Source organism: Lynx canadensis, chromosome D1 (assembly GCF_007474595.2).
Source record: "Lynx canadensis isolate LIC74 chromosome D1, mLynCan4.pri.v2, whole genome shotgun sequence".
In the NCBI taxonomy this organism is placed as follows: Eukaryota; Metazoa; Chordata; class Mammalia; order Carnivora; family Felidae; genus Lynx; species Lynx canadensis.
Genome location: NC_044312.2, coordinates 23,320,456 through 23,346,807, shown reverse-complemented (window position 1 = coordinate 23,346,807; position 26,352 = coordinate 23,320,456). Strand labels below are relative to the sequence as shown.

The 26,352-nt window shown below is 52.4% G+C and overlaps 1 protein-coding gene across 3 annotated transcripts in view; it reads left to right on the top strand.

The window, feature by feature from the left end:
• The window catches only part of KIRREL3 (kirre like nephrin family adhesion molecule 3), a 548,879-nt gene extending 532,666 nt beyond the window's left edge, over positions 1-16,213 (top strand). For 2 of the 3 annotated variants that reach the window (XM_032595024.1, XM_032595026.1), the window contains 7 exons: positions 2,361-2,461; positions 4,544-4,742; positions 6,301-6,336; positions 9,798-9,905; positions 11,438-11,547; positions 14,916-15,002; positions 15,574-16,213. In XM_032595024.1, the coding sequence (XP_032450915.1) occupies positions 2,361-2,461; positions 4,544-4,742; positions 6,301-6,336; positions 9,798-9,905; positions 11,438-11,547; positions 14,916-15,002; positions 15,574-16,017 (1,085 nt within the window). In that variant the 3' untranslated portion in view covers positions 16,018-16,213. The remainder of the gene's footprint in view (positions 1-2,360; positions 2,462-4,543; positions 4,743-6,300; positions 6,337-9,797; positions 9,906-11,437; positions 11,548-14,915; positions 15,003-15,573) is intronic. The other variant, XM_032595025.1, reaches the window with a different exon arrangement.
• Positions 16,214-26,352: the final 10,139 nt, after the last annotated feature.

Here is a 26,352-nt window from a genome sequence, read left to right as displayed (position 1 = left end):
CGGCCACCGGGCTGGGGGCCTTCAGACTCCCACGTGGCCTCCAGGGTCCCCAGGCCTGAAGCTGTTCAAGGAACATCCTCGTTTCCGGGGAAAACGGTGGCTAAAGGAGGGACTGACATCCCATTGCCACTTTACACATTCAGGCATTTCCCAATAGGGATTCAAAGTGGTTTCTTGGTGGGGGAGGTGAGGGGGACGCACACATTGGAGGGACATTTCTCTTGGAAGGGGCGTCCCAGCCTGTGCCCTGGCACCTACCCAGGGTTTAATCTGCACCTGCCAGGGATCATGTTTACACCCCCTCCTCTGCCTCCAGTCGTGGCACCAGCTCCCCCAGGTCTCCAGGAAGAGAAACGCCCAAGGGATCAGAGTGAAGCAAGGAAGCCGTTCGTTTGTTTCTGCCAAACTAAGGTCATCTTGCCCTGATGCCCGGGGATGGATTAAGTGGCCCAGGGGGAAGAGCCTGCCAGCCGGGCACAGGAGAGGAACTGTCTAGAGAACAGGTGCAGGGATGGCGGAGCCTTTTGGAAAGGGGCCTGCACAGGGCTCAAGAGACGGGACAGTATGAAAGGATCCAAAACGAGTTGGGGTTCTCCTCACGGCAGATCCCGGCTGGTGGGCGACTGCGTCCCGTTGGTTGCCCTTTGGGGAGCAAACTGGCACATGTCTCAACTGGTTTGGCTCCAACCCGGGATCTATGGGCAAGGGGAGATAAACCACACTCCCGCTGTGCTTTGATTGCCCAACCCCATCTACCTTTGTTCTGATTTCTTTTTTCCTCTAAAAAGCCCTTAAACACACGCATTTGCCTGATGGCTTTTAGAATGCCTGAGGACCACCCCCGGAGAACTCCTAGCTCCTGGGAGGTGAAGGGAAACAGTTTTGTGGTATCATTACTTTCAGCTAACAGCGAAACAAAGTGCCCTCCAAGTTCCTAAAACATCCAGCCCTCCTGCCTTTTTGGCCAAGGACTTCTTGGAACATAAATATCCAAGAGAGAAACTAGCCCTACCCACATTCAGAGGCACCCCGGGGTGGAAGCCCTTATTCTGGAGGGTCCCAGCTGTTAGCCGTCCTGAACTCAGTAGCAGTCACCTGAGTGTCTCCCAGTACCCCCCCCCAAAACCCGTTGGCTGAGAGGTACTCATAGAAATGCAAATCTGTTTTAATTAACGTGGCTAATAAACAGCAATTATGTTTGCGCGATTTTTGTTTTGTTCCCAGCATAAATTTGCCTGTCCTCCAGATCCCTTGTTCCAGCTCTTTTTCCTCGCTTTTCCGCCACCAGAGCTCCAACCTTTGCCCCGGGGATTGGGAAGGGAGCATGAAGGTCTCCATCCCTACGCCCCTTGTTCAACCGCCCAATCCAGCCAGGAAGTTAGCTGAACAAATGGCTGAATTAGCCTCTCCTCCCTCCCCCTCTCCCTGCCGGGTGGGCGTCCTGTAGGAAAGACTTAGGTTAGATAAAAGGCAGAACTGGACGGGAAGCACTCTTAGATTTCAGGTTCCAGGTGGACTGTCTAGGCTGTGGGATGAGGTGGATAAGGCAGGTACTCCTGGAGACATCGACAAACATTTCCCTCTCTCTGTCTCTCTCTCCCTTCCTCCCCCCGCCACACTAGATGGGATGTCAGGATCAGCTTTGGAGCGTGGTCTCACCTGGTGTGTAAGTGGAAGCAGGCAAAGCAATGAACCACGGGCTCTCCTAAGACACCTAAGAGATGAGAGCTGTGAACGTGTCCGGCCATTGGTGATCCCCAATGTGATCTCCCCTTGGTAGAGGAACAACATCCCACCATTTATTTCTCTTCCTCCCGGGCTTGCCCAACCTTGCGAGGACTCCTGGTTTGTTAGGCAAGAGCACCCTCTCCTGGCCGTGGGGGAAAATGGCTTGAAAATGGAAACCCCTGGGTAAGGCGGAGGTGACATTAGAGCCAGCATTACTTAGTGGCTTTCCTCCCGGACACTTCCCCTACTCCCTTCTCAGTTTCCCACCTCCTTCATAAAGCTTTCCCCACCATCCGCCAGGCAGAACTATTCTCTCTCCTCTGAAGTCAGTCAGCACTTCATCCATACTGCTCCATGGTACGAACACTCACCACCTTTTATTACAGTTATTTATGTCTTCTGGGCATTCTGACTTAGAAGCGTTCACTCGTCATCCCTTGAGAGGTTTATGACTGAACGCTTAATTTATCTTCGAGTCTCCTGCCTTGCACTTTACCTTATACATACAGGCTTTCGGTAAATGTTTGCTGAATACTTAAATTAATGGATCAACTTCTGAACAAGCCCAAGAAGGGTCCAGCCAGGGAATCTGCCTTTCCTGAATCCCTGATGTGATGCTGTCTCCTCCACAGGACCCCCCATCATCTCCAGCACCCAGACCCAGCATGCCCTCCACGGGGAGAAGGGTCAGATCAAGTGCTTTATCCGGAGCACGCCGCCCCCCGACCGAATTGTAAGTGCCCTGGGGCCGGGAGGGGAGGGTTTGGGGTTCTGCTAGCACAGCCAGCAGCCTGGCGGGTCACCTCAGCCCGCAGCTTGTAACCACTGGGCCAGTCAGTGCACAACCTCCAAGCTTCCTGTCTTCTGTGGGGGAAAGTATACCTGCCTTGTCTCTCTTGGAAAGGCATCACGAAGACAAGGTGATCCCAGGGTTCATCTGCAAGTGCATTTAACTCTGCTGTCCAGCTGTGCCCTAATAGTAAAGCTTCCAAGCAAAATCTGCATGCTGGGAGCAGAGGGGCAAGCGAGGTTGGCTGGAAGAAATGCCAGGTGAGGGGCGCCTGGGTGGCTCAGTCAGTTGAGCGTCCGACTTTGGCTCAGGTCATGATCTTGAGGTCTGTGAGTTCGAGCCCCGCATCGGGCTCTGTGCTGACAGCTCAGAGCCTGGAGCCTCCTTCTGATTCTGTGTCTCCCTCTCTCTCTGCCCCTCCCCTGCACATGCTCTGTCTCTCTCTGTCAAAAATAAACATTAAAAAAAAAAAAAACTTAAAAAAAAAAGCCAGGTGATTTCTTCCCTTTCCTGGGTTCAAGGCAAACTTTGGCAAAATCTTAAAGAGTATGGTTTATAGTCCGCAGACTCCCTTTCTGCATGCCCTAGAGTCCTTCTATGTTGGCCTCCACTGCCCTAATGCCCACGGAGAGCCCTACCCCACTTATCAAGGTTTCGCCTCTAAAAGTATCATTCCATTTCCCCTCCCTTCCTCAAAACTCACGCCCGCAGTGCAGCTAAGGCAGCCTGAAGAGTTCACACTTTGGCCCTGCTGGGTGTTTGCGTTTGCAAAAGCAAGGGTCTTCACCCAAGTCCATCGGAAACTGGTGCAAGCCCAGGCACGAAAACAAAGATGAGCATTTTCCAGCATTCCTGGGAGTCAGATACTATTTTTAGTAAACCCCCATTGCCTAGGACAGATATCTATTCTATCAGGACACAGAAGACTGCCCCAGGGTCAGCTCCACAGGGCTGTTCGACCCTCCCACAGTGCGGTGGTGCCAGGGAGGGCGTAGGGGACGCGCACTGAACAACAGGTGCCTGTGACTGCCAGAGGCTGGGCTGCTGAGGCTTTAAAGCTAAAGATGTCGTTCTGTAAACTCCGATTATTATCAGAGTATTATTGCTGTTACATACTTTCTCGGGCATCCAATTCACTCACCATCCAAAAATTCACACAAAAATTGCAAGAATTCACCCATAGAACTCATACCTACACCTCCCCTTTCGCTTCACTCTTTAATATTTTAAAATGAGGGGCACCCGGGTGGCTCAGTCAATTAAGCGTGCGACTCTTGGTTTCGACTCTCTGTGAGATCGAGCCCCGCATCGGGCTCTGTGCTGGCAGGGTGAAGCCTGCTTGGGATTCTCTCTCTCTCCCTCTCTGCCCTTCCCCCCATTCTCCCACACGCTCTCTCTCTTTCAAAATAAATCAGTAAACGTGTTTAAAATTTTTAAATGATAACTGTAACACATGCCCATTGCAGAATAGTCGACTCACTCTTGATCTCTCTCTTCATAGAGCTCTGACTCTTGGCCAGTGGTTCTCAACTGGGACAATCTTGCCCCCCCCCCTTCCACCCCGGGGACATTTACCATTGTCTGAAGACATTTTTGTTTGTCACAATTGGAAGGGGGCCACCAGCATCGAGTGGGTGGAAGCCAGGGATAGTGCCAAACTTCCCTCAGTGCGTGGGACAGCCCCCACAACCAGTCCAAAATGTCACCCACCCTAAGCATGAGAAAGCACTGTTGGCTCCCCAGTGCCCTCCAAGCATTTGCCTGCACTGACCACCTTCTCACAAGATGAGGCTCAGTCACTCTGGGGCTGGTCTTCTGCCTCTATCTGCCAGGGCAGCACAGGGTCAGGGGTACCCGCACAGGCCAGCCGAGGGAGGGCTCCAATCGCTGTCACAGCGTTCCTTGTTTGCCTGGAAAATGTCCCAGTGCAGACCCACTTAAGGCTTCCCGTCGATGGAAATACCGTCTGGGAGGCGGCATGGTGGCTCTGGTAGGCATCTTCTCCTAACTGAGCAACTCGGACAGGCCTGGTCCTGGAAGGAGAACGTGCTGGAGTCCGGGACGTCGGGGCGCTACACGGTGGAGACGGTCAGCACCGAGGAGGGGGTCATCTCCACCCTGACCATCAGCAACATCGTTCGGGCTGACTTCCAGACCATCTACAACTGCACCGCCTGGAACAGCTTCGGCTCTGACACGGAGATCATCCGGCTCAAGGAGCAAGGTAGGAGCCTCCAGGGCCACCAGGGGGTGATGGGAACAGCAGGCCCCCTCCCCACCTAGGGCAGGGCCCCAGGCGAGGTCTTCCGGGGTCCTGAGGGGACAGAGCCCAGCTAAGGCTACAGGCAGATTGAGCCCAAGGACAAGTCACAGCGCTCTTCCTAACGTGCTACGCGGCCTTGGTCAGGTCACAGAAGGGGCCCTCTTTGGTCCAGTTCCCCCAAGGCAAAGCCATTATCCCACACCAGGAAAGGAGATGGGGAGAAAGCTGCTGAGGATGATGGTTCTTCAGGGCAACGTTTCAGGGATAGGTGACCGACCACAGAGCAAGCCAAATTGACTGCCATGATCAGCCTTCCAGCAGCTTCTAAGGGCCCTGGCTTCTGTGCACTTGGCATTTCCCTAGTGCCCTTAGGGGTGTGTGATCCACTGAGGACTGTCCCTGCGGGGATACACCAGAAGCGATGTGTTGGGGAGCCTGGCCTAGCCTGTTAAGATGACAAGCCAGTCCGGTTACCTGAAAGTCCCCCAAAGTGCACATGCTAGGCTGAGCGGCAGCACTGGAGCTGCCCCAGTCCCCGGAACTTGGGGGGTCAGGTTCAGATCACCTGCACTTCCTCCAGGAACATAGGAGACATATACACCACTGTGCTCTGAAGGGCCCCCCCTCCCCCCCGTCAGAGAGCAGCGCTGGGCAGGAGGGCTCAGACCTGCTGGGTGCGTGAGAGGGAGGAGGAGAAGGGGGAGGAACAAGGCTCACCCCACTGTGGCCCCATGTACAGACTGCCCAGCTCCTGGTCAGGGAGATGCTGAGAACTCCAGTGTCTGCTCTAAGGTCTCATGTGGACCAGAGGGTGGGAGCCTCAGAGGGGCGCGGCAGCGCGGTTCCCAGAAGCTCAGCGGACGGCCAGCGGCACACTGGTCCTGGGACGGGCGGCACGTCTTGCCCCTTTGCCAGGGGACTCGGTCTGTGGCAGACAGGACGGTCCAGGGTCCTCGGCCCTGGCGGTGTCTGACTCCTCCAAGATGAAGGCTCACCCACAGGCTGTCAGGCCCCGGCAAGAGTTTCTGGGCCCAGCAGGTGGTCTCAGCTGGACCCTTTGGACCTCAGCGCTACCCTGTGGATCAATGTCTCCCTACACCTCCTCACTAATAGGTGCTGCTTTGCATAATGCTTTGCACATAATTTGCATACTATCATCTACACATCATCCTAAACCCTCCCAGCGCCCCCTCCCCGTTGCTTGCCCTCCATGTCTTCCCCTCAGTGCCCCCACCTCCATGCCCTCCCCTTAGTGTTCAAACCCCAACCTCTCCAGACACTCCCACCCTCCCAAGCTTAACTTCTCTCTCTGGTCCCTCCCCCGCTCTGGAGTCTCTTCTAAGTCAGTCTGAAAGAACTCCAAGTTCAGTTCAGTTAGCTTGGGTCTGTGGGATGGTCCCGGAACCGTGAGAGAGGAGGGAGCCCCTCATCCCAATCCCCACCAGATGGCCGGCCCCAGTCCCACCCCACCCTGGCCAGCCAGGCCCTGGCTGTGGACGCTTGCTTTATTTCCAAACAGGTTCGGAAATGAAGTCGGGAGCCGGGCTGGAAGCAGGTACGGAAGGAGACATGAGAGCTCCCTGGGCGGGGAGGAAGGGACCTCTGGGCTAGTGGGGGAGGGACCCTAAAAGGGGGAGGGAGGCCTGCGCAGGCCACTAACTTCTCTGCCCTCCCCCCGCTTCCAGGCTTTAGTGCAGCCAGAGCAGGGAGAGGGGTTCCCAGCCAGCTTGGGTCCACGGACTCCAGAGACCTGTCCCCTCTGTCACTGCCACCAGAGCCCAAAGGCTCCTCGCAGCCCAGGACACTGGTTCTTGCTCCTCCCCCTCTGTCCCTCCCATCCCTTCTCTTCTTGGAAGCCCCACTCCTCCCCTCTCGGGTCAGCTCGCCCCAGGCCTGGCTTCCTCTGTGTCCAGGCTCTCCCTGACTCTTCCTGCTTTTCAACATCATCACCAGCTTGGCCGTGCTTCCCAGGATGCCAGGGCCTCCCAGCACCTTGGCTGCATAATCCATGCTAATCCATGCTTTCTGCTCAGCTGCCTCTGCCCCCCTTCCCCAACACAGCTCCCCATGGAATTGTCATCGCACCCACCCTGCTGAGGCTGCTGGGCAGTGCCTCCCTCTCTAGGCTCCCAGCGGCAAAGCGGTCATCGGGCTCCCAGGATTCAGTGGCTCTGTCTTGGGACCCCACAGGAGGACCATTGCCCCGACTGTCCAAGCGGGAACCCAAAAGGAGAATCAGGGCATTGCAAGCCAGACTCCACGGGGCCCGACAAAGACCATAAGGAAGATGTGGGGAGTCCTCTGCCACTTGGACCCTGAAGGAGCTAGGCCCTGCCAGTTCCTTCATCAGACTCCTTGTGGGGCCCACACAACCTCCCCTTTAGGCGGACATGCCCCTTTAAGAGCATCAGCCCTGGCACAGGCCAACTCCCAGGCAGCACAGTAGAGCTCCTGCTGTATTCTCCCTGTCACCCCTCAGAGCCACTCCCAGCGCTGGAGGTGGTGTCGCCTTCCTGTCTCCATCTCACCTGTGTCTGTTCACACTCATCTGCAGTCCCTGACACCTTCCTTCATGGCAGAGTCCAGTCCCCCTCCTTGGAAGGAGGAGAGGCTGAGCAGGCCACCCCTCCTTCCAGGCCCTCTCCAGGGGACATCCGAGAAGTAAAACCTGCACAGGTGGCCTAGAGCAGACCTCAGGGAGCCAGGCAAGGAGAAAATACACAAGCGGGTTGCACAGGGAATGCCACCCCGGTGGTCCCCCTGTTCCCAGCAGACCCCCCCCCTCTCTCTCTCTCTCTCTGCCCCTGCCTGCCCACTCAGGAACAGTTCTCCAGATAAGTCGGTGCCTTCCCAGCTGTTAACAAGTCGAGGAAAGGTGGCCTCACAGGATGCCAGAGTCAAAAGTCACCTTAGATACCATTCATTGCCTGGTTCTCTAGTTTTATGGGAGAATATTGAGGTATGGAGAGCTTAAGGAACTTTTCATGGTCATCCTTTGGCTCTGAGCTCGTCTGAGACAAGACTCCAGTTTTTCCAAGGAGACTCACTAGGAATCGAGGAGGAACTAAATCAAACGCAAATTAATAAAAGTCAAAAGTACAGAACCAATGAGCTTTCCTTTCCTAAAAGAATTAAGACCTGGAGATAGAATCATCTTATTTGCCCAAAGCAAGCTCATGGGTCTGAGTTCTACTGAGCTCTGGTCCCCTCTTCCACTTCTGAGTGTTGAGCCCAACCCAAACACTTCCCTTTTTTCATCCCTGAGTGTTCTCCACATCCACCTTCTCCTGTCCCCTCCCCTGTCACTCTACCAGTGATCTTGGCCACCAAGAGGCAGGTGATGAGTGCACTACTGTGCATAACCCTGGGGTGGAAGGAGAGTACCAGCATCATCACCAGTACTGTCATCCCCCGGCACCTGCTCCCCCTGGGGGGAAGACACCCGCCACCGCCCCCCAGCTGCATCCAGAGGCCGGAGCTTGAGGGCTTCTTCCTCTCTTCCTTGCTTTAAAGCAGACAACAGCAATGAGAGGCTAACCGCCAGCCCAAGACAAATCCCTAGACGTCCTGCAGTCATCCACACTGACGATGTGGGACAGGTTAGGGGACAGGGAGGCTCTAAAAGGACTTTTCTTCTCATCTAAGGTTCTGACCTGTTACATTTCTTCCCATACAGAAACGGGAGAAAATACTTGAATAGACCTGGAGCCAGGCTCAGTTCCAAGGCCTTTACCTGCATTCACTCATCTAATGTTTATTTCTTGAGAGAGAGACAGAGACAGAGCGAGACTAAGGGAGGGGCAAAGAGAGAGGGAAACACAGAATCCAAAGCAGGCTCCAGGCTCAGCTGTCAGCTCAGAGCCCGATGCAGGGCTCGAACTCGCGGACCACAGGATCGTGACCTGAGCTGAAGTTGGCCATTTAACTGACTGAGCCACCCAGGTGCCCCTGCATTCACTCATCTAAACCCCATAACAACCCCCCTGAGGTGGGTACTATAATTATCCCATTTTAGAGAAAAGAGAGGTGAAGTAAGTTTCTCAGAAGAAGTGATGGAGTCTGGGCTGTACCAAGCACGTGAACTTCAGAGGATGCTGTGTGATACAGCAGACAGAGCTAGGTAGGGAGCAAGAGGAAGCCTGGATTTGCCCTGGCTCTACTGTAGCTGTGTGTCCTTGACCAAGTCAAGTGACTTCTCTGGACCTCGGTGTTTCCATCTACAAATGGGAGGCTTGGACTCAGCAGGCTGTAAGGTCTTCCTGTCCCCGCATTTTCTGATTCTATTCCCAGTGGACTCTTCAGGGCTCCAAATCCCGTGCTCTGGCCCATATGCAGCCACAGAAGGACCAGGGCTATCTGGAACACCCCTCCCCCCATACCTGCCCCTCCCCTTCTGCATCTCTACTGGGCTAGGGCGCTAGACTGCGAAAGAAACTCAGCAGGGAGTGAGGGCTTGCCTAGCTGGAGGCTTCTCTCCCGGAGGGCTGCCTAGATGCCCAGAGCACTGGCCCAAGAGGACTGGGGGGTGGGGAGGTTCGAGGAAAAGGATAGTTTCTCCTTAGAGAGGTGGGAGGGGGGAGATGCGATCCCGTGCACCCCCCAAGCCCCTCCACCCCAGCACCTCAGACTTGGGCCTTTGGCGGCTACTACCCCGATGCCCAGCAGGCCCCTGCAGCCACTGCCCGACAGAGTATTCCTGGTTTAGTACAGAGGGGAGCTAAAGAGTACCCAGCCTTGCTTCTCATCTCCGGGTAGCCCTCCCCGCCCCGCCCCGTGTCTGCTTGCCTCTCTCCCCACCTGCCCCTGCTCCTGCCCTCCCTCTATCCTCCCACCCCTCCTCCACCCTGGGTCCCGCTGGAGCTGACCCCTGTTGGACTCGGCCTATGCCCGCCCAGGCCCGCGAGGCACTGCCCAGGAGGGCCTGAGCGCAGTGGTCCAGGACCCTGGGTAAGGCCCCCGCGGGGAGAGTCGGCTTCCCTGGATTTCTCATCAGCCCCGCCCGCTTCTCTCCCACAGAGTCTGTGCCGATGGCCGTCATCATCGGGGTGGCCGTAGGAGCCGGCGTGGCCTTCCTCGTCCTTATGGCAACCATCGTGGCCTTCTGCTGTGCGCGCTCCCAGAGAAGTACGGGAGGGACCCCCGGGATCTCAGGGAGGGGGACAGAGAAAAAGGCCAGGCTTAGACTGCCCCGGAGAGCAAGTAAGCAGGAGTGCAACGAGCAGGGGGCCCTAACGGTGCTGTGAGCTGCTGGGGCAGGGATGGGGTCTTTGTTTGCACCTCTGTACGTGCAGTGCTGTGTGTATTGTCTGGCACATAGTGGGCTCTCAGCTGATGCGGAACTGGACCGAACTGGAACTCTGACAAGGCAGTCAGCCAGCACTTTGGATGGAATATGTGCGGCTACATAGGAGGCAGAGAAATCTGGGAGGGCGGGGAGGGGGAGAGGTCGTTTGATCTTTGCCCCCTCCGACTTCTGCTAGTCTAACCAGAAAGGCAGGTCACCTACACATGGGGTTGGGGGGGCGGGGTGCTGAGAAGCATTCGAGGAATCCCTTTGTGAAGACTTTTAAAGGTCTGTAGTCACTAGCAATAAAATTCTGGCACGGGTGCACTCTTGAACAATCACGTGTGCCTGGAGTTTCACCCCGGCCGTAGCTCTGACGTTTCGTGCGACGGACACACGCGTGGAAGCATCCGACGGGATGGCTGAGTGGAGGAAAACAGTGGAGACATGGTCTTCTAGCCCTACCTTTTTCCACCATGTGAGCTTGGGCAAGCCACCATTACTCTAGGCCTCAGTTTCCTCATGTCTAACAGCAAGGGATGACATGGTGTGACATTTGTGGCCCCCCTGGCTCTAATGTTCTATGATTCTAAGGCACACAATGAATAATCAGAGTAAGCCTACTCCCTCCACCGCTGGGCAGCTCTCATGTACTAGAAGAAAGCTGGATGTCCTCCACGAGGTTTCCTCCGTTGCAAATTCCGCAGCCTTGGCCCTCTTGACTTCCCCCAGTGAGGTGGTCCTAGAAGCTCCCTCACCCCCTTCTCAGTGGAAATTACAGGGGAGAATGTTTTAGCAAGAATTTTCTGACAGAGCTCTCCAGACGATTAATGGGCCGCCCCCTCTAGAAGGCGTTAACACCTCCACTGTGAAAACACTGACACAGGAACTCGACCACCCCATGTGGTCCATGTGATGTTTCCGCTTTGGGCAAGGGGGGTTGGCCCCAGGACCTTGAGGTCCTTTCTACCAGTAAGATTTGTGACTCTCTACGTGGAGAGATCAGAGCCTGGTAGAGTAGGCCAGAGAAGACTTCTAGAAGAAGGTGAGAATTGAGAGGGATAAAAAGCACCTAGCTCTGTAAAGCAAATGGATGTGGATGGCGTCTGAAGCCAGGACAACAGCAGCGAGAGGCCAAAATGCATGCAGTAGGGCCAACAGAGGAAGAGAGCTGAGGCCCCAACAGCCCACAGCACGTCCACACGGGTGTTCTACTGGGGGGGGGGGTGCGGGGAGCCTGAAGCCACTGAGTTCAGGGACTGAAGGGTAAGCCCTGGGGGTGGCGGGGGCGGCAGGGGCTCGACATCTCAGGCCCTAACACCTGAGGATGAGGACTGAACCTGTCATCTGTCCTTGCCTATTTTACGTCCAGATCTCAAAGGGGTTGTGTCGGCCAAGAATGACATCCGAGTGGAGATTGTCCACAAGGAGCCTGCGTCTGGTCGGGAGGCTGAGGAACACCCTACCATCAAGCAGCTGATGGTGAGAACGCCATCTTATCCCCACCCCACCCCGATCTCGATACCCTGAAGGTCCTGGTTCCAGAGGCTTCTTGGTCACCTGGATGCTCTCCGGAAGTAGAGCATCGGTCAAGATGTGCCCTCCCCCCCCCATAATAGGTCAGACACCTACTCCTCAGCCAACAATGAGTTATCATCCGTCTACTACATTGCACTTGGTGTTCTGGGAGACTCGAAGATGTAGTCCCAGCTTTCAAAGAACCTGACTATTCGGTAGAGAGACAAGACATATGCATAAATTGCCATAACGTTGTTGTTGCGTAATACATAATTCTTTTTTTAAATCTTTTAAATGTTTTTATTTATTTTTGAGACGGAGAGAGACAGAGCATGAGCAGGGGAGGGGCAGAGAGAGTGGGAGACACAGAATCCGAAGCCGACTCCAGGCTCTGAGCTGTTAGTACAGAGTCCGACGCGGGGCTCAAACTCACGGACCGTGAGATCATGACCTGAGCCGAAGTCAGACATTCAACCAACTGAGCCACCCAGGCGCAGTATAGAATACATATGTATTCTATACATAATTCTATACACACATGAATATTATAGATATTTGGTACATGCCCTGCCCCTCCCCCACCCCTTCCCCCCAAAAAGTCTGCAAGAAACATAGGTTCCTCTTCGGAAACTAGACTGCTTACCAGAAGCAAACTCATAACTTTTCCAGCAAACCTAAGCCTGCCCCTCCTCTTCCTGATTCCCGTTGATAGACGGTAATCCACCCAGTTATACGAGCAGGAATCTGGAAAGCCGTGCTAGAAAACTCTAGTGCATACTATGTCATGGTTAAAATACCTTGGAGTTGCAGCAGCAGGCAAGGGCGTGGAGAGCATGGGCTTCTCTGTGCCTCAGTCTCCTCATCTGTGAAGTGGGGATGAAAGTCATAGAGCACAGGGAGGTGGTGACAGCTGAATGGGTAAACGCAAAAAGGGCTTGGAGCCCAAGGAACACAGTTAAGTGCTCAAGAAACGGGAGCCACCGTGTGGCTCTGAAATCACCCCTTCCCTTATCTGTCTCCACTAGACGGTGAGCGAGCTGCCTGTTCGTCCCTGTGTCTCAGAGCCTCACAGTTCCTGGTAGATGCTCACCGTTATTGAATCGAACAGACATTTTCCTCACTGGTCTTTTTCTTTCTAATTCTCATTCTCAGGTCCTTTCAACTGCACCTCAAAAAACTGTCTCAGATATGTGCCCTTGCCTCTATCCCACCATCACTTCCCTACTAGGGCCTCATCGTGGCCCCCTGGACTATTACAACGGCTTAGTGGTCTCACCACCTTATTTATTTATTTTTTTTACCACCTGATTCAGCCCACCCTCCAGAGTCCCCCAAAAAGGGTCCTTCTAGAATGCAAATCGCATCCTGTTACTAGCCTGCTTAAAATCCTTCGGTGGCTCCCCGTGTCGACTAAAGTCCGACCACCAAGCGTGTCAGCAGGCCCTTCCTTCATCAAGAGGTGGCTGCTGGCCTTTCCAGCCCCGTCTTCCTACGAAACGCACCCAGCCCTCCAGACATTCCAAAACGTTGCAGTTCCTGGCCTTTGAGTCTTTTTTACCTTGGAGGCTTTCCACAGGCTCTTCCCTCTGCCTGTTGGTTTTGTCTGTTGGATTTCACACTCTCCCATGAGAATCAGCTCAAATGTCACCTCCTCCATAATTGTCTGTCCTTGTCCTCCCCCTGCGGGAAGAGCCACGCACTTCCTGCTCTCCCCCCAACACTTTGCCTGCTCCTCTTTTATAGTGCATCGTTCTGCTTACGTGTCAGCCCCCCAGTTTTCTCGGAGTTCCACCAAGGGCACGTTCCCAAGTCTTTGCATGTCTCTTTCCTCCAGGCCTAACACAGTGCCTGACGCCTGACGTCACAAGAGTGGAAACCAGAGCCTAGATCCGGGAAGGGACGGGGGTCTCCGTAGATGGGTTTCATCAAGGCTGGTGTGGAAGGACCCTGGCCTGTCCTCCATCCCAAACAGGGCCTTAAATTCCCTTCACTTCTGGTCGCCTCAGACTGTCTCTAAAAGAGTGCGGGTTGCTCAGCAGTCACTTAAGAGGGTGTGTGTGGTTGGGTGGGGTGGAGGGGGAGGGACCTGCTGAGGGCTTTGTCCCTAAGCCTCCCGTTGGGGAGACCTTAGTTCCCCGACTCCCTCTACCCCCAGGCCCCTGTATGGATCTTCTAAGCCTGATGGGGGGGCAGGCTTAGAAGTTGAATCTGGGAGGAAAGAACTCTAATCCAGGCAGAACCAGAGCATTGGCTGGAATGAAACAGTATGGAAGCCCTCTGGTTGATTCATGAGGCTCCAGAAAGAGACCAAGAAAGTGAGTCACAAGGAACAAGAAACGTCCCAGCTCAGAGAGTGGGTGGGAGCCTGTCCTAGATCATGTCACGTGCAGAAGGGACGCCGGGGAGGCATCTGTGTGCCACAAAATAAGCATCACTGTGGTTATTCAGATTCATGTACCCACTGTGTGCCAAGCATGCTTCATTCTCCACCTTCAGTCTGTTATTTTAATTTTCAGTCATTTAGAGCTATGCCATTTCATTCATCCATCCAACAGAAACAGGACATTTGTGACGGCCCTACCATATACTGGGCACTGCGCTAGGCATGACAAATCAAGATGATTGCCTATGATTCCGTTCCAAAAGCATTCTGGTCAATGACCACGATATACAAGGCGCTGTACCGGGTGTGCTGGGGACCCAAAGAGAAGCAGGAAGTGATCCTTGCCCCTAGGTTCTTTGGCCTCTGCTAAGAAGATAACCCTTAGGACATTCAAGTCATTGCTATGAATAACAGGTGTGGCCCCTGTTGCCAGCATCTCACAGGTAGTTATGCATTGTGATTCTTTCCAAAAACCTTCATTAAGCCTTCAGTGCCCAGCAGTCGAGGTCCTATAATTATCTACAGATCCAGCTCCCTGATGTGTACACCTATATCTTCATGCACCTCAATCTGCGTACGCCTGGCCCACAATTCAGTACATGCTCCATGGATTGAATGGAATCATCCAAGTGAGATGCTCTATCTAGCCCAAGGGAAGAAAGTGTGGTCTTAGCAAACCTCCCCTCCCCCACTCGGCCCCCACCCCTACCCCTACCCCTCCTGTCTGTCTCTCTCTGTCTCTCAAGACAGGGCTTCGGGAACAATGACAACATCTGGGGTCTCCTCTTGCCTCCTTTACCTGCCTTCCGTGGGCCAGGCAGCCAGAGGAGGTGGGGAGGGGAGGCAGAGATGACCAGCGTCTTTTGCGTTCATTTCTCTATCTTTTCCTTGGGGGAAGCAAACGTTTAGCCCACCTCCAATCCACTGAGCGGCCGTTTCTGGGTTGTAGATGGACCGGGGTGAATTCCAACAAGACTCAGTACTGAAGCAGCTGGAGGTCCTCAAAGAGGAGGAGAAGGAGTTTCAGAACCTGAAGGTAAGAATAGTGGCAGGTTAGAAGTCCCAGCTGTGGAAGCCGGTCTTCGGAGCTCCTCCGATGCCCAAGCCTCAGATCCAAACAATGACAGGAAACCGAGAGAGGCCAGAGGTTACCGTGGGGACAGGTGCCTAAGCCAAGACACTCATCTGCCGAAGGAGGCAAGAGAGTTAACGCTGGGGTCCCACTGTTCTCTCCTACAGCTTCCTCACAAACAAAAAATTTTAAACTAAGTATCCATGCTCTGGACAAAAACAAGAAACAGAGTCTGGTTCTCAAATGGCTTTGCACTGCCCTGACATAGTGACACATAGCCAGGGGAGAGAGCCACGGGTTGCATCCCTTTGGGGTCTAGCCTCCCTGTTGGCCCCTGAACACCTTCCAGCCCCCTCCCCTCGGGCACCAGGCTGCTCCTTCCAGCAACACCCCCCCCCCATGTCCCCAGCTGTCCCCTTCCTCCTGTGTCTCCTTCAGCCCTTCCTGTGTGAAAGAGGACTGGCTCAGCCCAGAAAGCCCCGCTCACGGTCACTGCCCACCCAGTGACGCCGCTCTCGCTCTGGCCCCCTCCCAGGACCCCACCAACGGCTACTACAGCGTCAACACCTTCAAAGAGCACCACTCGACGCCCACCATCTCGCTAAGCAGCTGCCAGCCGGACCTGCGTCCCGCAGGCAAGCAGCGAGTGCCCACAGGCATGTCCTTCACCAACATCTACAGCACCCTGAGCGGCCAGGGCCGCCTGTACGACTACGGGCAGAGGTTCGTGCTGGGCATGGGCAGCTCGTCCATCGAGCTCTGCGAGCGGGAGTTCCAGAGAGGCTCTCTCAGCGACAGCAGCTCCTTCCTGGACACGCAGTGTGACAGCAGCGTCAGCAGCAGCGGCAAGCAGGACGGCTACGTGCAGTTCGACAAGGCCAGCAAGGCCTCCGCCTCCTCCTCCCACCACTCCCAGTCCTCCTCCCAAAACTCTGACCCCAGCCGACCCCTGCAGCGGAGGATGCAGACTCACGTCTGAGGATCCCAGACCCGGGGGCCGGGAAGGGCGGGGGAAGGGGCCGCGCCACCTGCTGGCTCCGCAGAGACTGCGGGGCGGGGGCTGCGCAGAGGACCCCAGAGGCGGCGGCCTCCAGGACAGCCCCCCGCCCCCAGCGCCTCTGCCGCCACCCTCCTCCGAAGCCCTGATCAAGCACAAACTCGGGTCCCCAGCTGCAGCGTGCCAGGGGCGGGGGGGGGGGGGGAGGGGGGGTTACATGGTCAGAGGAGTACATTACGAGTGCGCTGTGCTCCTTACCGGACACTCTGGTCCCCACCCCTTTCCCGGAGGCCCCTCCCACAGGCTCTAGAGGCAGCTATAACTTTGCTTTAATGAAACTGCCGTCTGCTCTCCGGCCTCCCCTTGAGCTCTATATTGCTGCCCCACAGCCCTACCCCTGTGCCTGTGTTCCTCCACAACCCTGGGGAGAAAGGGGGGTGAAGCGCTTCCCAGCACTCAGCTGCCCCAGAGACCCCAGTGCCCCCAGCTGCTCAGAGCCCAGACCCTGGATGCTGAGAAGTCAGAAAATGGCCCTGGAGCATCTCTCCCACCGCACTGGCCGCGGGCCCACCCCCAATTTGTTCGGTGTTTCGTGTCCATACTCTTGCAGTTCTGTCCTTGGACTTGAGGCCTCTGAACTCTGAGGTGGGACTGGGCCAGTCAGAGACTGGTGTCCTGGGAGGGCGAGGGAGGGGCAAGAGGGAACATGGGAACACTTGGGGAAACTCTCGGGACATGCCCCTTGCCAGGCTGTGCGATTCAGAGCCTCCCCACCCACCCCTGCTTCGTGTACTGCCCTACAGCACAATCAGAGTTAATATAAGCAGTGTGAGAGCTTCTCTGGCCAGGGTTCTTCAAATAGTCATTGGAGAGAGTGTTTCCTGGGCCTTGAGGGGACCAGAGGTCAAGTCTTTAAAATGGTGAGACTCCCCTTCTCATCTGATGAATCTCCAGGGGCCTCGATCCACACAAGGAACAATGGTCCTGTCTTTAGTAAGACTCCACGGGCAAGAGAGAGTGTATCTACACATCACCCCACCTACTCACCACCTGAAAAGAAATGTTAGGGCCGTTACTCCAACAAATCCATTCTGTCCTTTTGTTCCTGCAGAGCCACAGGAAGAAGCCAAGAGCTCAGGGTATGCTCTGGGATCGCACGCTTCTTTGCCCTTCTTTGATTCGGTTTTCCCAGATAATGAAAGCAGGTGATGGCTCTGGTTGCACTGGCAATAACACCTACAGCAGGCTCCTCTCCTTGTGGTCGGGTTCAAGCCAGAGGGCGTGCAGACACAGGACCCCTGCCATGTTCAGCTCAGAGGCAACGTGGCCATACTGGGCTCTGAAGGGGTCATTCTAGGCCTGTCTCTCAGCAATATTCTGCAAGGGAAGCTGCTTCCATTAGGGGTTCGGGGCAGGAGGCCCTCTTCAAAGAGTCTATGTCACCAAACACTCTGAGATTCCAATACTGTAAGAATGGCCTTGTTTGAATGGAAGGCTGGAGGTAGCGATGGCCGACCAGGTCAGATGGAGAGGTACGGGCAAGTTAGGGTGCTGGTTCAGAAGCAGGATCCAAATGGAACTTTGGAAAACCCAGTGTCCCTACGGGGGGAGGTTCCTCTTAGGTTAGACCCTCTTTCTCCAACCTTCCCCGGTAATCCTTACCCATCATGAGAACCTTCATCTCAAAAGTCTGTGCCTCCTTCCATGCACTGATTCCTTGGATGGCCCCAACCACAGGTTCTCTATATGACTCTCATAGCACCTCCATCCAGAGGAGTGTTCTGCTTCTTCCATATTTCCTATTGCTTCAAAATTCTCCAGTTCCCTAGATAAGTTCTTTTGCAGCCCCCAAGCCCAAGAGGGTGGAAACTGAGGAGAAATGTCGGTGTACATCCCAGTCCCCATCCTGCTCCTAGTACCATTCTGGCCGCACACAGAGGCCAGGATGTTGGCCCCCGCGTGTTCGAGGTTAACCTTGACAAGCCTTCTCCTTTCCCGGACATGTTTTGCCCCCGCCAACAAGAAACAAAGATCTAAAACCAGATGCAAAATGTCATGGTATATAAAAAGATGACTCAAGATTAGTTTGTTAATCCTCCCAGCCTTCCTCAACCTGGGTGGCAAATCTACCTGCTAAACCGCACCACACCCACCCGGCCCCTGACCCCTTGCCCCTGTCACACACCCAATCCACAGTTCTCAGAATAAGGTGGAGATACCCATTCTGTCCTGGAACCCCAGGTTAAGACAATAACCGGAAGAATAAGTGAGAAACCTATTCTCCCATAGAACAGGAAGAGCTCTCTCCCTCTTGATCATCAGGTACTCCAGGGTAAGAACATGGACGATCATTGGCAAACAGGGAGCACAGGGGCTGCGTGGTCAAGACTCAGCCATGCAGGGCCCAACCCCACAAGCTCTCTCCAGTGCACAAGTACAGCAAAGAATTGCTGAAGGGCCAGGAGGTCACAAGTCAGGCCTTGGTGAAAGAGAAGAACACAGAAGCCTGGAGCTTCTGGAAAGTTGGGGCCTTGAGAAGGAGCCGAGGCTGCACTCCGTACACCCCTCGGTTGTCCCCAGCCGCCTTTACTTCCTGCTGAAGAGGGAGGCTGTAAGAAACTGGTAAAGGGAGGGCTTAAAAAAAAGTTTTCAGGCAGAGGGAAGCCCTGAACTCTCCTGTAGGGGATTTCAAATTAACCGAAATGAGTACTTTACATTTGTAATCATACTTGACCCTGAGAATTCTACACAGGATCATCATTTTACAGACGGGGGAATGAGGCTTCAAGAAGCCAAAAGATTTGCCCAAGGTCACAGGGCTAACAAGCGGCAAAGGTGACATTTAGACACACGTGATTTCCGCGACAAAATGTTTCCATCCGAAGCGCAAACTCAAGGCCACTGTCATCCCAGAATATGATGAAAATGGCCGACGCTAAAGGCCACCTGCTCATTCCTGCTGTGGGAAGGCTAAGCAAGGACGGACCACAGCTCCGTTAGGAAGGTGGGGGGGGGGGGGACCGGCATCCTCCACCTCAAGTCCCCAGGCGACCTGGAAAGACCTCAACTCCTGGGAAACAAAGCTATGCTGTGTATCCAGTCACCCCCCACCCCACCCCACCCCTACCAAGGCCAGTATCCAGTTTTCTGATAGCTTTAAAATTCATTATTGGCTCCGAGTCCCTGGATGGGAGCCCGGTTTCTAATTCTCAGGCTCGCTATCAGTCTGGAAAGCCCGGGGTCATTTCCAGTACTTCTTCAACTTTCATGGAACAGGAAGCACCCTCACGTGGTGAGCTAGAATACCACAGCAAATCCGTTTCTGATGACGCTGATTGTAGCAAGTGCTCTTAAGTAATAGGCCTCGAAGCTGCCTTTGCGCTTCCGGAGTGGAGAGGACCCAGGGAAAAGAAAACAAACATGATGCAGTGCTTGGGAAGCTTCTCAGACCTGGAGAAAAGGAGCCAACAGGAATTCATTCGTCTCTCACTGCCTGCACTGGAGGCGTACAGGCGACGCAGGGCGTTTGCTATTATGGAATCAGAGTAGAAATCACAAGGTACACACCCCAAGTTCCGTTAGCTCTGCCCAGGTATCGTGTGTGCGGTTTAGGAGGGCACCAGACAAAAAGACCCAGGGGAGTCCCGCCATTAGTTTATGCTTTAGGAAGCTTCTCCACACGATAAACGTTATTAAAACTGAAGTATACGTATTGAAATAGAAACTGTATTTCCGCATAGATTTTTATTTAAAAGACCACTTGGTGTGCCTATTTAAAGAAACATTTTAGACGTAGCCCAATGGCATCTCAGCTAAATCTTACATCTTACTTCCCTTTTACAAAAGTCTGTGAAAAGCCTCTTATCGAAGTTGTTTTTAGGAGATGTAACTGTACACCAGCCATTTGGAGCTTTAGCCTCAAACTTAGCAGCAGTCTTCGAGAATCACTGAGAAAGAGCTCTCACTCCGATGGTTACTTCTCCTTAACAGTAAGGCTCCAATCGTCTTTTCCCCAACCCCCTATGTCTCATTCTTCCTAACTAGGTCATAAACTGGGGGAAATGAGAAAATTTCAAGCGAGTCTTCTTTCTAAAAATAAAGATTTGTTTCCCTGGATGCATACATTTTTGTCATAAGGAGAGGAGGATCATCCCTTCTCTCTCTAACTGCTATTCCTCCTGGGTCCATCTCCCCGCTCCTCTCTAATGGCGAAGTCTTTGACATACACTAAAAGCTTTCATTATTACAGGCCCTGTAGGTTGTTAGGGTCTTGGGGTTTTTTGTGTTTTTTTGGTTTTTTTTTTTTTTTAGCTCCTACCCGGCCCTCGTCTTTAAATGGCCTTTTGTGAATATACGCCATTCACAAGCTACATGGTTGAATTGTGGTCTACATCCCTGTGCCACTCCATGTTCCTAGAGCTCCTCTCTGGAACAATCTACTCAGCCCACCCCCAGGTCTGGGACATCCTCAACCCCGGAGCTTCCCGATCAGGGAGCCCGAGCTATGCAAAGGAATCTCCTTCCGCTGCTTTTTTTTTTTTTTTTTTTAATTTAAATCCAAGTTAGTTAACGTATGCTGTAATAATGATTTCAGGAATAGAATTTAGTGATTCCTCACTTACATATAACACCCAGTGCTCATCCCAGCAAGTGTCCTCCTTAATGCCCCTTGCCCATCTAGCCTATGCCCCTACCCACCTCCCCTCCAGCAACCCTCATTTTGTTCTCTGTATTTAAGAATCTCTTATGGCTTGTCTCCCTCTCTGTTTTTATATTAGTTTTGCTTCCCTTCCCTTATGTGCATCTGTTTTGTATCTTAAATTCCACATATGACTGAAGTCATATGATATTTGTCTTTCTCTGACTGACTTATTTCGCTTAGCATAATACACTTTAGTTCCATCCACGTTGTTGCAAATGGCAAGATTTCATTCTTTTTGATCGCCGAGTAATATTCCAGTGTGTGTGTGTGTGTGTGTGTGTGTGTGTGTGTGTGTACACCACATCTTCTTTATCCATTCATCCATCGATGGGCATTTGGGCTCTTTCCATACTTTGGCTATTGTTGATAGTGCTGCTAAAAACATTGAGGTGTATGTGCCCCTTTGATATAGCATTCCTGTATCCTTTGGATATATACCCAGTAGTGCAATTGCTGGGTCATAAGGCAGTTCTATTTTTAATTTTTGGAGGAACCTCCATACTGTTTTCCAGAGTGGCTGCACCAGCTTGCATTCCCACCAGCAGTGCAAAAGGGATCCTCTTTCTCTGCATCCTTGCCAATATCCGTTCTTGTCTGAGTTGTTAATTTTAGCCATTCTGACAGGTGTGAGGTGGTTCTGATTTGTACTTCTCTGATGATAAGCGATGTTGAGCGTCTTTTCATGTGTCGGTTAGCTATCTGGATGTCCTCTTTGGAGAAGTGTCTATTTATATCTTTTGCCCATTTCTTCACTGGATTATTTGGTTTTTGGGTGTTGATTTTGATACATTCTTTATAAATTTTGGATACTAACCCTTTTTTGATATGTCATTTGCAAATATCTTCTCCCATTCCATTGGTTGCCTTTTAGTTTTGCTGATTGTTTCCTTCACTGTGCAACAGATTTTATCTTAATGAGGTCCCAATAGTTCATTTTTGCTTTTGTTTCCCTTGCCTCCAGAGACATGTCAAGTAAGAACTTTCTGTAACCGAGGTCAAACAGGTTGTTGACTGTTTTCCTGTCTAGGATTTTGATGGCTTCCTGCCTTACATTTAGGTCTTTCATCCATTTTGAGTTTATTTTTGTGTCTGGTGTAAGAAAGTGGTCCAGGTTCATTCTTCTGCATGTCGTGTCCAGTTTTCCCAGCACCATTTGCTGAAGAGACTGTCGTTTTTTTTCCATTGGATACTCTTTCCTGTTTTATCAAAAATTAGTTGGCCATATGTTTGTGGGTCCATTTCTGGGTTCTCTATCCTGTTCCATTGATCTGAGTGTCTGTTCTTGTGCCAGTACCATACCGTCTTGATGATTACAGCTTTGTAATACATCTTGAAGTCCAGGATTGTGATGCCTCCTGCTTTGGTTTTCTTTTTCAAGATTGCTTTGGCTATTCAGGGTCTTTTCTGGTTCCACACAAATTTTAGGATTGTTTGTTCTAGCTCTGTGAAGAACGCTGGTGTTATTTTGATAGGGATTGCATTGAATATGTAGATTGCTTTGGGTTGTATCGACATTTTAACAATATTTGTTCTTTCACCCCATGAGCATGGAATGTTTTTCATTTTGTGTGTATGTGTGTCTTCTTCAACTTCTTTCAGAATTTTTCTACAGTTTTCAGTGTATAGATTTTTCCTCTTTGGTTAGGTTTATTCTAGGTATTTTATGGGTTTTGGTGCAATTGTAAATGAGATCAGTTCCTTGATTTCTCTTTCTGCTGCTTCATTATTGGTGTGTAGAAATGCAACCAATTTCAATACATTGATTTTTTTTTTTTAATTTTTTTTTTCAACGTTTATTCATTTTTGGGACAGAGAGAGACAGAGCATGAACGGGGGAGGGGCAGAGAGAGAAGGAGACACAGAATCGGAAACAGGCTCCAGGCTCCGAGCCATCAGCCCAGAGCCTGACGCGGGGCTCGAACTCACAGACCGCGAGATCGTGACCTGGCTGAAGTCGGACGCTTAACCGACTGCGCCACCCAGGCGCCCCTCAATACATTGATTTTATATGCTGTGACTTAGCTGAATTCATGGATCAGTTCTAGCAGTTGTTTGGTGGAATCTTTTGGGTTTTCCATATAGAGTATCATGTCATCTGCGAAGAGTGGAAGTTCGACTTCCTCCTTGCCAATTTGGATGCCTTTTATTCCTTTGTGTTGTCTGACTGCTGAGGCTAGGACTTCCATCACTATGTTGAATAACAGTGGTGAGAGTGGATGTTTCCACTGCTTCTTAACCCTTGTAAGTATCTTGGAACGCTATGAGACCATTCAGTTAATGCTCCCTTATAACTTATAACTTATAACTGTCCTCCGTGCAGTGACTCTAAAGTATTAATGTTCAAAGACAAGGGAAATGAAGTCTCAGGAAACAGGTCTTCTTTGGGAGAATTTGGGTCTTAATTAACTGGGGCTTCTCTGAAATCTGTTCCCAATTATGCAAGGGGAAAAGTGCTACTCGGGATAGGAGCTAAATATGGGGATTCATCCCCTTGAAGGTCACCCTCGATTAGGCAAAGACATTGTCAGGGGGATTAAATTAAAAGAAACGACTTTCACCCCTTTGGTAAGGAAATTAAAAGGCCCTGCTGCCCAATGGCAGCGTATTGATGACACTAATGGACTTGCACTTGAGAGAAATACTGAATTGGAGAAGGGATTTTTTGGATGAAAACCTCCTCTCTGACTTTTAATTTAAAAGTTTCTCTAGCTCTCCTGCCAAGCAGGGTCTCCATCAGTGGGACATAAATCCACAGAGAAAAGAGAACTGAACTGGAGAGAATCTCCCTACCAGACTCTAATTTCTACTCTTGTGAGTTTTTTTTCCCCAGGAGAGAAACACATTTTTAAGCAAGAGAAGATACTCCTTAAGTGTTAAAGTTGGTGATGTATGTAAACAGTGTTTTAGGAAGCCTCAGAATAATAGATGGTTCTGGAATAGCTTAGTTCAGTAATTCCAACTTCTATCCCCTGGGGTGATTTCAACATCTGAGCCTTCTATCATTGCGTCCACCCAGCTCCACCCTCCCAGTCTTGAGAGAAAGCCATGCCTCTCTTGAGGGGTGGGTGGGCTTTAATTGTTGGTCTTCCTTGGGACCCTGAAATCAACCCCCAAAAGTTCATTTTCCCCCTAAGACTTCTGTCAGATCCTCTGTGCTAACCCTCCTAGACAGGACGGTGGTCTCTCCCACCTGCTCCCAGCTCTGACACCTAATGAGACTCGAGGGTCACTGCTCGGGCACAGGATCCCCAAAATCTCTCACAGGAGAGGTAAACTCACCGAGAAGGAACTGGACGGGAAAACGGGCTATCACTACAGACACTCACACGTCCGTCCCTCCTTAAACTTTTAAGTTGGAAAGGTTTCCTGACTCCGCATCTGGTACAGAACCATGGGGATACTCAAAACTAACAAATCGTTTTCTGAAGCTATAATTAAGACATCAAAAAGGTCAGAGGGTCTAGAGGAGAGCGTCCCAACTCTGACACTGTCCTTCTCAACCTGAGTTTAGGAACCTCCTGTCGTATGCCGCATGCCATCAAAATGGATCCTGTCGCCCAAGAAACCACACTCTCCAAAAACCCGGAAGGCAACTGACTTCAGCTTGAAAACCACTACCAGAGAACCCTTTGAACTCACTGTTCATTGTGTGATTAGGCCAAGCCTGCAGTTGAGTCATTTTCACCAATGTCTTACTTTCTCCTACTTAGCTTGTGGGTGATTTGAAGACAAAGGCTTTTCTGTTAACCGGCCATGTTACTCAGTACCTGGGCAAATATTTGGCCTTCCAGATGTGTGTACCTCACCTGTTTCATAGGCTTTCTGGTATTTTTCACCATGCAAGGCAGCTTTCCAACCTAATATTTATATCATACTTTACAGTCTACACAATGTTTTCCCAACCATATTCCCATTAGGTCCTTAGAACCTCATTGTGAGATAGGCATGCATTTTTACAGATGGAGGGACAGAGGGGTGCTTGGCTCATTACATGACCCAGCAGGGAGAACCCACGATCCAACCACCGCCCCGTATTTTGTGTGTGCTACACCTTGCTGCCTCGAAGCCAGAACTGTTTCCAAGCTCAATTTTTTTCATAAGCTAGACAGCCTCTGGGGTAAAACAACTGGATGTACTTATGTCTTCGGAAAGTGTAAATAAAAACCCGAACTGTCCAAAATGAAGGCAACGCCATGTGATGTGAATATAGAGTATCATTTAAATGGGTTCCTGAGCTACGTAAAAGGCCTAAACTCTGTCTTGCCCACTTAGGTGGTCGAGCTGGGCGTCCCTTCGCTTCTCCAGGCCTCAGTTTCCCTCTCTGTGGAGGAGGGCTGGTCCTAGAGTCTACACTGGATGAAGATCTCTTCCGCTCCCTTGCTGTCCAAGCCTGTTTCACCCCGGCCTCTGCGGTGAACTCAACGTAGGTCACGCAAAGGAGGCCCAGCGGGAGGCAGAGGAGCCCTGGTCTGCCTTTCCTGAGCAAACTGGGACAGAAGGGCGCGGACCCCGTAGCCCGCCCCGTCATCCCTCTGCAGCCCGGCAGCCGTAGCCAGGGGCCTGAGCGGGTTGCCAGGGAGGCGCCGGCCAAGGACGAGGCGGGGCGCTGGGGTCGGCGGGCGCCCCGAGAGGCCTCGGGGCGGACTGCGGGAGGTCCCCTCTCCGCCTCGGCCACCCCCACCCGGTTCCCACGGCCGCCAAGGCCAGCCCCGAGCCCGCGCCCACGACGCATGCGCGCCCCAGCCTCGGCCACCGGCGCTGGGGGCGGGGCAGGCCGATTGCAGTTGCCGTGGCGCCCGAACACCCGCCCGCGGGAGAAAGGCGCGCGTGTCTAATTAACACAGCTCAAGGACACCAGGGATTAGGATGGGCTGTGCGCGCAGACCTTAGAGTTGAAAGAGGCCATGAGATCATCCTGAAGTCTAGACTGCTGGAGCAGTGGTTCTGGGTGCTTGTTAAAATTCCAGATTCCTGGGCCTCATCCCCAGCGGCCTGGATGCGACCCAAGAATCCATTCTTTACATCACCCTCCAGATAATTCTGGCATAAGTGGTCATTGGCTTGGCCCACCCTCTCATTTCAATGAGTATACGAGTCGGATCATAGACATAGAAATGATTGGCCCAGGGGCGTCTGGGTGGCTCGGTTAAGAGTCCAACTTAGTTCAGGGCATGATCTCCCGGCTCGTGGGTTCAAGCCCTGCATCGGGCTCTGTGGGGACAGCTCAGAGCCTGGAGCCTGCTTCGGATTCTGTGTCTCCCTCTATCTGCCCCTCTCCCGCTCCCGCTCTGTCTCTCTCACGTGCAAATATAAATACACGTTTAAAAAATGAAAAAAAGAAACGATTGGCCCAAGATCGTACAGAATGAAGTGGCAGAGCCTGGTGTCCCAAATTTGTGGACTCGCACTCAAGTGCTTTCCCCTCCGGTTCCGTCCTTCCCCTCCTGCCTCATGTTCAGGGCATGTTTAATAAGTACCAGGCAGGCTGGAAGGCAGTTCATTTCCATTGGTTGAGCTAAGTGAAGAATGACAGTCCCTTTCTCAGAACACCAAAGAATCCCGTCCAGCGACTCCACATCAAAGCTCCACTCCTGGCTCTGACCTTGGGCCAGTAC